Below are 11352 nucleotides of genomic sequence, written 5' to 3'. Positions count from 1 at the left end.
CACTGGGCAAATTGGCTGCAAAGGGCCTCTTTCAAGTGCTGAAGAGCAGAGATGTCTCCTTGAGGACTAAGGTGTGCCTGACCCAAGCAATGGTATTTTCAATCGCCTCATATGCATGTGAGAGCTGGACAATGAAAAAGGAAGACCGAAGAAGAGTGGATGCTTTTGAGTTGTAGTGCTGACAAGGAATGCTGAAAGTACCATGGACTGCTAAAAGAACTAACAGATCTGTCCTGGAGGAAGTGCGGTCGGAATGCTCCTTGGAAGCGAAAATAGCCAGACTTCATCTCACCTACTTTGGTCATGTTGTCAGAAGGGAGCATTCTCTGAAAAAGGATGTCATGCTTGGTAAGGTGGAGGGGCCATGAAAGAGGGGAAGCCCTCAACGAGATGGATTGAACAGTGGCTGCAGTGATGGGCTCAAGTATAGCAAGGATGATGGAGCTGGTGTAGAACCAGGCAGTGTTTGGTTCTCCTGTGCAGAGGGTCGCTATGAGTCAGAGAGGACTGATGGCACCTAACAACAACAATAGGGGCAGTGAGGTTATGTTAATGAGGGAAGAAATACTCAGACAAGGAGGTTGAGAATGGTTGTACAACTCAGAATGTAATTAATAGCTGTGAATTGTACATGCAGAAATGGTTGGTGTACGTTCTGCTGTGTATATTGTCAGTAACAACAGTATCAATAATTTTTTAAAAATCAACATCACCTGTTGTTTTTTCTTTTTTAAAAATGTGATTGATAGAAACATTTTCATTATATACTTGGCTCCTGTTATATTTCTGTAGGACAGTACTACTCTGGAAAACATGGACCTGTCAATCTTAATTTCACACTTTACAAGCTATGTCAAAAGTTATACATACACTTCTTGTGTTTTCTGGGGAGCTCTGGTAGCATAGTGCCTAAGGCATTTGACTACTAACCAGAAGGCTGGAGGTTCAAACCCACCAGCACTCCCTGGAAGGAAGATGGGGCAATTTACTTCCATAGTGGAGGGGTCGCTATGAGTTGCAAACGACTCCACGGCAGCGAGTTTGTGTGTTTTCTGGAAGATAAAATGTGTGTTATGTTAGGGTTAGTGTTAAGATTAAATGTGACGCAGTCACTTAGTATGTACCAGGCGCCTAAGGAAACAGTTAAGTTTGGTGGTTGTTTTTATTAAGGGCCCCGGTTTTCGTACTGCTACCGTCCAAGCTGGGCCGCTTCTTATTAAAGGCCCTTCCTTAGAGGCCTATGTTCTCTCAAACATGCTAATAACAAATGGTAGCCTGGGGCTGACCCCCGCTTTCGAGGAGGTCACCCTCTCCACATCGACAAATTGAAATCAAGACCCACGGTCCCTCCCGGAAGAGGGGCATCTGTATTTATGAATGGAGTCTAGGACAAAACCTGAAAAAGTAGCAGCCAGGGCCACTAAACCGCCTTTAAGAAGCCATGCCCGCGCCCTTCTCTAGCAGAAGAGTAAGGACGTGGTTCTACAGCTATTGCTCTCCGGTGGGACTACTTCCGGTCAGTTCCAGGCGCTCGTCCCTCGGCTTACCGTTCCCCGAAGAGCCGGGCATTTGGCCGCGGGTTCCGCCGCCTCTGGAGCCTCAGAGCCCTCGGTCTGGCGTCGGCGGCAGTCGCGGCGGGGGTGGTGTTGGAGCCTCCGGCGCAGCCGCTATGCTGAGCTCCCGGGCCGAGGCGGCGATGACTGCGGCCGACAGGGCCGTCCAGCGCTTCCTGCGGACCGGGGCGACGGTCAGGTGAGCTGTGAGGGGCGGGGCGGCCGGAGAGACCCGGGCCGGGGTCCTTAGCCCCAGCCTGAGGCGGTCTTTTCACGCTTTCGTCGGGGTTCTGGGGCCCGACTGGTCACTCTGGAAGCTTCTACGACCTGGAGGGTTGGAGGACCGGGCCCTGAGGTGGGAGTGGCGACGGCCTTTTCGGTTACACCACACTTGCCTGCACTCTCCAATTCTGTCCGCGACCCCCAGTTTTGTCAGCGGATTCTCCATCCTGTCAGTGCTCCCAGGATTGCTAAAGCTCCCCAGTCCTGTAGAGGCGCTCAATTTTGTCACTGCTCTCGTTCCTCTCAGTCCCTGCAGGCCTGCCAGGATCCATTAGTCTTTTTAGGAATACCTCAGTCCCTCTGGGCCCCTCAATCATGCCAGTGCCCGCACCTGCCACGTCTCCCGGTCTTGCCAGCAGTTCCACAGTCCTGTTTGTGCCTGCACAAGGCTCCCTAGTCTTGTCAGGACCCCTATTCCTGCCAGGACCCCCAAATCTTTCCAGGACTTCCCCAGTCCTTCCACCCTACCAGGATTTCCCAGTATTATTAGGCTGTCTAATCTGGCCGGCAAATAACAACAACAACAACAACAATCTGGCCAGGGATTCCCTGGTCTGTAAGTGCCCAACGCTGCTACCTCATTTCCCCCCATCCAGAACCTCTTTTGTCAGAACCCAGTTCTGCCAGGGTGACCCAATTTTGTCTGGTTGCCAGTCTTAATAGTGACTCCCTTTACTTGCAAGCATTCCTAAACCAATCAGGGCTCCTTAACCTGTTAAGCCTGTCCCAGTCCTATTAAGATTCCCCCATTCCTGCCAGGTACCCCAGTTATCTGGGTCTCCAATTTTTTCACGATCCCCAGCCCTGCTAAAGTTCCCATCTTCTCTTGTCCATCCACCTTCCCGAGTGCTCCAGGCTTCAGAGCTGAGCACTGTGGCCCCAGTCCTGACCCTAAATGACTGAGACCTGGTCCACAGATCATCTTCCATCCTCTGGAACTGGAGCAGGTCTAAAGAGCTGTTATCCCAGGGCTGGAAACAAGCTCTCAGTGGCTGCCCTGTTCAGTGCCCCCATTTCATAGACAGGAAATGGGCCTTGAGAGAACCTCGCCTGCAGTCTCACTGCTGAACTGGTAGCAGAACTGGGAGGCGAAGCCAGATCTCACACCCAGGCCCCACTACCCTCCTTGACTTGTCATTTTGCAGAGGAATGGCGTTTTTAAAGTTTGTCACTTACCCTGGGTTTCTGTGCATGCTCTGCCGACACCACTCACCAGTTGGCATTGCGTTGATTCCAACTCATGGCGACCACATACGTATCTGACTAGAACTGTGCTTCATAGGATTTCACTGGTTCATTTTTTGGAAATGGATTGCCAGGCCTTTCTTCTGAGGTGCCTCCTGGAAGACTAGTACCTTCCAACCTTTCAGTTGGCAGCCAAGCATGTTAATTTAACCATTTGTACCACTCAGGGACCTGGGGCAGATCCTCTGTCCTATCCCTTTGTTGTTCTATCCTTCAGTTCCCTTCATGAACATTGTTTTAAGCATGGCCTTGGGAGCCCATCAGGAATGAGTTCACATCCTGGCTGCCTCACTCACCTGACCAAGTTGGTCACATCTCTTTGTTTCCTCATCTATAAAAACAGGGATGTGGGATGGGATGTACATCTTGAGGATGGGATGAGATTGTCACAGTGCCTCCAAAAAAACTAACACTCATTGCTGTCGAGTTAGATCTGACTCATAGCGACCCTTCCTTGGGTTTCCGAGGCAGTATCTCTGTGAAAGTAGATTGCCCACCCTTCCTTCCGAGGAGTAGCTGGTGGTTTTGAATCGCCACCCTTCTGGTTAGCAGTCACATGCCTTAGGCACAACACCACCAGAGCTCCCATCACAGTGCCTAGCATAGAGTAAAAGTAAAAAAAAGAAGAAAAACCTGTTGCCACTGAGTCAATTCTGACTCATGGCAGTCTCGTGTGTCAGGAGGAGATATATGCCCCATGTGGGTTTCAGTGGCTGTTACCATACAAAAATAGATCACTAAGCCTTTCTTCCAGAGCACCAGTGAGTGGATTGGAACTGCCAACCTATCAGTTAATAGCCAAGCACAAACCATTTATGCCACCCAGGGACCTTATGGACTAACATATTAGTGTTTGATTAAGGCATATGAAGAACCTTTGTAAAGTGCTTTAGTGTTTGATAGTCCCTTTTAACCTTTCTAAGGAGCTCTGGTGGCATAATGGAGAAGGAATTTAGCTGTTTACCAGAAGGTCAGCAGTTCAAATCTATCAGTTGCCCCACAGAAGGAAGACGGGGCAATCTCCTTCCGTGAAGATTTACAGCCTTGAAACCCAAGGGGGGGGGTGTCGCTATGAGTCGGAATTGATTCGACAGCAGTGGGTTTGATCTACATGCCCCATGTGTCATTGTTATTAGTTGCCCTTGAGTCAGTTTGACTCAGGCTACCCCACGTGTGCAGAGTAGAGCTGTGCTACAGAGGGTTTTCAAGGCTGTGACCTTTTGGAAGCAGATTGCTAGGCCTGTCTTCCAAGGCACCTCTGGGTGGGTTTGAACACCCAACCTTTTGGCTAGGAGTTGAGCCCTTAACTGTATGCGTTCCCAGGGACTCCTGCCTTATGTATTAAAAACAAAAAAACCAAACTCGCTGCCATTGAGTCGTATCCAACTCATAACGACCCCTCCTTGGGTTTCCGAGGCAGTATCACTACGGAAGTAATTGCCCAACCTGCCTTCCGAGGAGTGGCTGGTGGGTTTGAACTGCCAGCCTTCTGGTTAACAGTCAAATGCCTTGGGCATTACGCCACCAGAGCTCCGATGTGCCCATGTGTTAGCACTATTTAATCCTCACGATAATCCTATGAGGTAGGCCTCATAGGTACAAAGGGTACAGATGAGGAAGCCATGGTTTAGAAGGTAAAATGACATCCTAGGAAGTAGCAGAGCCAGGAATTAAACCAGATTGATGCCATTCCAAAGGAGCCCTGGTGGCGCAGAGGTTAAGCGCTTGCTGCCAACTGAAAGGTCAGCAATTTGAGCACCAGCCACTTCATGGAAGAAAGATGTGGCAGTCTGTTTCTGTAAAGATTTCTACCTTGGAAACTGTGAGGCAATTCTCCTTTTTCTGGTTGGGTCGCTATTAGTCGTAATCGACTTGACCATAATTGTGACTCTCCTTTCTTAACCAAGCCCTGTGAACATTCTGTTGATTCTGTATTGGGAGAACAAAGATTTGAAATTCATTTATGAACCAGATACTAGGAAAATTTTGGTGGTTGTTAGGCCAAGTCACTATTATTACCAGTAACTGTTCATTGATTAAAATGTAGAGATCTGAGAGCAATACAAGATTCAGGTGATCTAGATATTGGGTAAGACTATCATACACATGTATGATGTGCCTCATTCAGTGGAAATGCATAACTTTGTATTAAAAGAATGTTTTAAATTGCTGGTGAAATGTCTTCATTTGTAGTAAAACAATAGCTTTAGGATCCAAGTCAAGCCTGAAGGTAAGAAGTCTTGGATTTTATAAATATTTAGAACATCTTTTAAATGATTTTATGGTCCTCTCCCCATGATATTCTACAAGAGAAATCCATTTCTGTAATCCTTTGCTGAATAGTTGATCGTTCGTCAATTGTTCGATTAAATTAGTGAAAACCTACTATGTGCCAGGCACAATCTAGACGATTAGGATATGGCAGTGAGTGAAACAGACTAAGTCCCCTGTCCTTGGAACTTTACATTCTAGTTGAAGGAGAGAGAGAAAAAAAACCGTAGTGAATAAGTGCATTTTATTTTAGAAGGTGATTAGCACTCTGGTAAAAAGGAAGAGTAGAACCAGGTAAGAGGATCCAGGAATGCCGGTCCAAATAGGGCATTCAGAGTTGTTGTGTGCCATTGGGTCGATTCCAACTCATAGAGACCCTATAGGATGAAGTAGAACTGCTCCATAGCGTTTGCTAGGTTCTCATCTTTACAGGAGCAGGTCACCAGGTCTTTTCACCTGAGGAGATGCTGGTGGGTTTGAACCGTAGACCTTCTGGTTAGCAGCTGAGCACTTAACCACTGCATCACCAGGGTTCCTTGTCTTCAGAGTAGGCCTCGTGAGAAGTGAAGGAAGTGGGGGAGTAAGCCAAGCAGAGATCTGGGGAAGGAACATTCCACACAGGAGTGGCCAGTGCAAAGGCCCTGGGGCAAGAGCATGTCTGGTGTGGTACCCAGTGGGGTTTGTTGGAGCAGTGGAGTGAGAGGCTTTTTCTCTGAGTGACTGGAAGGTTGTGTTCTGACTTAGGTTTTAAATTCTGAGGTCTAAATATACTGATTTCCAAGACATAATCCTATGACTGTATGTTGCTGTAACTTACAAGTTAGGTATTTGGTGAACGGTGGGTTATTTTGACTGAATGTTATTTCTCTGTACCTATGTGTTTAATAAAAGGTCCCTGGGTAGTACAAATGGTTTATGCTTGTCTCCGAATCGGAAGGTTGGTGGTTCAAACCCACCCAGTGCGCTATAGAAGAAAAGCCCTGATAATCAGCTTCTGTAAAGATTGCTGTTGTTACTGTGTGCTGTCCAGTTGATTCTGACTCATAGTGACCTTGTAGGACAGAGTAGAACTGCCCATAGGATTTCCAAGGCTGTAGTCCTTATGGAAGCAGACTGCAACATCTTTCTCCTGTGAAGCTCCTGATGGATCCAAACTGCTAACCATCCAGTTATCTACAGAGCAATTAACTACTGTGTCACCAGGGTCCTTCCGTAAAGATCACAGCCAAGAAAACCCTATGGAGCAGTTCTACTGTGTAATACGTGAGGTCATCATGACTTAGAATCATTTTGACAGCATGCAACAGCAACACGTGTATGTCCGTGTACTGTGCTTGTGATGAGGGAGACAATAAATTTTTTTTCTCTTTTTAGATATAAAGTCATGAAGAACTGGGGAATTATCGGTGGTATTGCTGCTGCACTTGCAGCAGGAATATATGTTATTTGGGGTCCCATTACTGAAAGAAAGAAGCGTAGAAAAGGTAAGAATGAGACCATTGCATTGTTTTCTGTAGACTGGAGGAACCCAAACCCCTATTAGCACTTGATCCAAAAACAGTGCAAAAAAGGGGAGCAGTTCACTTTTTGTTCTCTTATAGCTTTAAACAGAGGACCTCAGTTTTTTAAACAGTGCTCTCCTTTAACCAGAAGTTAATTTTAATGACTCATTGTCTTACACCCTGTAATAAAAAAGATTTACCTGCCTCCTCCTGTCACCACTTAAGTTGGCTAGTGCTCTGTAATGAAAAATTTCAGGTGGCTGAATTGTCTAAGTGTTCTCATTAATGCAGCAATTGTATATTAATAGCTTAATTACATGATGTGTTCGTGGTTTTGCAGACTAGCTGCTGGTTGTTGTTAGGTTTTCGATCATATCCACCCGTGTGACAGAGCAGGACTGCCCCATGAGGTTTTTTAGGCTGTAGTCTTTATGGAAACAGATTCCAAGGTCTTTCTCCCTTAGAGCCACTGGGTGGGTTTGAACTGCCAACTTTTTGGTTAGCAGCTAAGCTCTAAACCATTGTGCCACCAGAGCTCCTTGGCTAGCTGCCAGTCAGTAGTAAAAGTTTCAAGTGAGTCTCTTCATTACTCAGAAACCCTGTTTCCTTGTTTTAAAAAACGCTCCCCTTGGAACACAGCAAAAATTTTAAAATAAATAAATAAATGATTTGAAATAAAATAAATAAGTACAATGCGCCCCCTTGAAATAAATGTTGCTGTATTTATGTTGATTAAAATTCAGCAAAAGAAGGAGAAAGGGCTGGAGGAAGCAAGGGTGGCAAAGTGTTGATCATAGTTAACATCTAGGGGTGGTGGCAGTTGGGTTTTTTATATAATTTTCTCCTTTTGTGCATGTTGAGAACTTTCATAATTAAAAGTTGTTTAAAAAACTTTCAGCAGAAGAGGAAATTATATCAGATTTTGCTGATCTCCTTTGCAGAAAGATTGACCAGAATTGCTATATATAGTGGTGTCTTTCCTCACTTACTGTAAAATAAAAACAAAGTCATTGTTCTAGGGGTGTGACAATGGAACAATTGTTTTCTTCTGTTCTGAGAGCCACTGCTTGCTTATTACAATGGAGAGAGAGAGAGAAAGTGAGAGCCAGCAAGAGAGAATCAAGAGAGGGAAGAGATAAGTTACCAAGTGTCTTTGTACATTCAGCAGGAACCAGGCTGTGTCAGATACCACAGTGGGTTGAACAAATAATGCAGGATGGGGATCCTTCTGTTGCACACAGTCTCTTCAAGGAGGCATTACTAGGGCCAGGCCTTGACACGGGCAGAGCCCTTGAACCCAGATTTCTGCATTTAAGGACCCTCTTAGATTGGGAGTCGGAATTCAAGGCCACCTTGCAGGAATCTGGTTCCTGAAGAGAGTTGGCCAGATATGATGTGCTTTTCTCTTCTTCCCCTCACTTTTTTTTTTTTTTTTAAAGGGCTTGTTCCTGGCCTTATCAATTTAGGAAACACCTGCTTCATGAACTCCCTGCTACAAGGCTTGTCTGCCTGCCCTGCTTTCATCAAGTGGCTGGAGGAGTTTACAAGCCAGTACACCCAGGATCAGAAGGAACCACCCCCACACCAGTGTTTATCCTTAACACTGTTGCACCTCCTGAAAGGTACCAAGTTGGGGATATAAAGGAGATTATGGGCCTTTTCAGAGAAGCCCAAATGCCAAACAGAGGGTTAAGAGCATTAGTGTCAAAAAAGATAATACAGATCTTTTTGGAGAAGAAAAACAAAAAAACACAACAGGATGCACCCAATAGATACAAACAGTTGTGTTTGTTTGTTTTAATCCAAGACTTAACCATTTATTTTGGAAAGTTATCAGTTTTAATAACAGCCTTTAGGGAAAGAAAAGACCCCACTGCCACATGAACACTTTGATTGCAGGAAGTACTCTTCTTACTCCAAAAACATTGAAGAAAAAAAAAAATGTGTCTTAGTCTAAGAAATAAGGTAATTTCATAAAAGAAGTAATATAGATTGCTAACAAACACTTAAGTGTTCGATCATCATTAGAGAAATATAAATTAAATAATCGTGGGGGACTGACCATGTTTTGCCTGCTAAAAAAGATTAAAAAAACACATCCACAGCCCTGGCTATGTTGCAGCAGCTTGCAAAATGTTCAGTACCATTTGACTTAGTCATTACGTGTCTGTGGAAATATGAGAAACATGGACTGTGATTGACACTAATCTCGAAAACGGATCTCTGGAAACAAGTTTGAGAACGTCCAGTCACTGTCCTCAGCTTAGAGAATCACACTATACATTGGGGTTTGGTAAAGGTTTTAAGAAACCACTTCTCTAACTTTACTAATTATAATTCATTTTATTTATTTATTTATTTTGTTGAGAATGTACATAGCATAACACATACCTATCTTTATTTTTGAGCCAACTGTTTTGACTGTAGAATTGATTTTTTTTTATTTCATGATAACTCTTGCATTCCAAAGACATCTCATTGAGTACAGTTTGGGAGATGCTGATGTAAGTGGGAAAAGAAGATACTTATCTGACAGTAGAATGATGAAGCACACATTTCTTTATAAATTAAGAAATTAGATATTATTTCATGTTTTTTTTTTCATAACCAGGTTACATAATATCACATAGCTATTAAGAATCATGTTCATAACTGCCTCCTTTGCCATGAGACTAGAAGAACTGGATGGTGCCTGGCTGCCCATACTGAATATTTTTATCAAAGATTCCATAGGAGAGTCCTGATTGAGAGGGGGAAAATGCAGAACAGAACTTCAAATTCTCATAGACTCTAGACGTTCTGGAGCCATGGAAGGTGAATGAACCCCTAAAACGATTGCCCTAAGAAAATCTTTAAACTTTAATCAAAACTATCTCCTGAAGTCTTCTTTAAAGCAAATAATAACTTAGCTTAACTGGTAAAAAAAAATCTCAGCCTTGAGCACAATGCTCTTTTAAAGTATCTGTGTGGGATCAAATTAACAGCAACTCAAAAGATTAGATAGAAACCTTAGGGGGCAGTGATTTTATGTTAATGGGGGAAGAACAACTTGGAAAAGGAGGGTGAGAATGATTACACAGCTCAAAGATGTAATCAGTGACACTAAACTGTGCATCTAGAAACTGTTGGATTGGTGTATGCTTTGCTGTGTATATTCTCAAAACAATAAAATAAATAAAATTTAGAAAAGTGAACTGAAGGGGGAGAAAAATTCTAGTATCACCCTTACGATTTATAAAAAGATTTTTTAACTTCCAAAATTTTAGGAAAAGCTAGCCACCTCTGAATAAGGGACATATCTTTCTTTTCTTTTTTTTAAATTTTTATTGTGATTTGGGTAAGAGTTTACAGAGCAAATTCATTTTCCAAACAGCAGCTCACACATACTTTGTCTTATGATATTGACTGTAATCTCCCATAATGTAACAGCTCCCACTTCCTCCCCATAGCCACCTCTTCCATGTGTCCTTCCCTCTATGTACTTCTGCCCCCCCACCCCTAGCTCTCTCCCTGTGCATACACAGCCCTTCTATTTTCCCATGATCTCTCCAACGAGTATATCTACCAAATGTAAATATTCAGTTCCTATGCTTGTCTTTTGTTTGGCTGGAAGCCACGGGAGTGGGTTCAATTCCAGGCCTGAAGGGCAACTAGGTGCCATAGTCTCAGTGGTTCCACTAGGCTCTATCAGACCAATACATTCCTTTGTATTGTTTCCAAAATAATACATACCTTTCCAAAGACTGTAAAGAGCTGAAATGCCAGCCTGAGGTGTTCTGAGGCAGGCTTAGGCATTGTCTTAGCCATGACCACATCCCTCCTGTCTTCCGTTTCCAGGTGGACAACCCAGGGCTGGGACATGGAGCCATTAGGCGGGTGCCCTGAAATACATGCTCTCTTCTCCACTTTTGCTCTTCAGTGTCTTTTTATTTCTTTTTCAAAAATGTTGTTATTAACTTGGGTTTTTTTCAATTGTAAAAATATATATATAACAAGTCTTTCTTGGGTACATTTCAGTGACACAAATCACATCGGTTGTGTTGTGTAACCATCACCAATATCCAGTGCCCAATTCCTATCACCAAATCAGAAATTCAGGGCTTCCTGAACAGTGACCTTCCCTTCCCCAGCCCTCCCGCCCCTGGGAACCACTAATACACTTTCTTCCATGTCTTTTATTTTGTTTTTTTAGAAGTTGTTTTCAGTTACTGAAGTAGCGCATGAATACATTCCCCTTGTAAAAACTTAAAGCCTTACAGATCTGTCTGCCTCCCCTTTGTCACTCTTCCAGTCCTGTTCCTGTCCCTCTTTCCCAAAAGTAAGATATGAGTCTACCCTTCCAGACCATTCCCTGTGCATTTAAACACGTTTCTCCTTATCCATGGAAATGAGAGACTATTGTTCTGTGTTTTTCATAACAAATACAATATGCATTAAAGAAATGTCCATTCCATACATGGAACGGAATCTCATTCACTTTTTTTTTTTTTTTTTTTTTT

General features: G+C 43.8%; 2 protein-coding genes across 2 annotated transcripts in view; one reads left to right on the top strand and one right to left on the bottom strand.

The window, feature by feature from the left end:
- Nucleotides 1-1569, bottom strand: part of LOC103209211 (SV2 related protein) — a 106027-nt gene extending 104458 nt beyond the window's left edge. The window contains exon 1 of the mRNA XM_007955001.1: nt 1548-1569. Coding sequence (XP_007953192.1) covers nt 1548-1569 — 22 coding nt within the window. The remainder of the gene's footprint in view (nt 1-1547) is intronic.
- Nucleotides 1570-1669: 100 nt separating this feature from the next.
- The window catches only part of USP30 (ubiquitin specific peptidase 30), a 38886-nt gene continuing 29203 nt past the window's right edge, over nt 1670-11352 (top strand). The window contains exons 1-3 of the mRNA XM_007954981.2: nt 1670-1752; nt 6726-6835; nt 8293-8475. Of these exons, the coding sequence (XP_007953172.1) occupies nt 1670-1752; nt 6726-6835; nt 8293-8475 (376 nt within the window). The remainder of the gene's footprint in view (nt 1753-6725; nt 6836-8292; nt 8476-11352) is intronic.

This window comes from Orycteropus afer, unplaced genomic scaffold (assembly GCF_000298275.1).
Source record: "Orycteropus afer afer isolate SDZICR_OR568_19922 unplaced genomic scaffold, OryAfe1.0 scaffold00487, whole genome shotgun sequence".
NCBI lineage: Eukaryota > Metazoa > Chordata > Mammalia > Tubulidentata > Orycteropodidae > Orycteropus > Orycteropus afer.
Note: the sequence above shows the minus strand (reverse complement) of the source record. Positions and strands in the feature narration are given on the sequence as shown.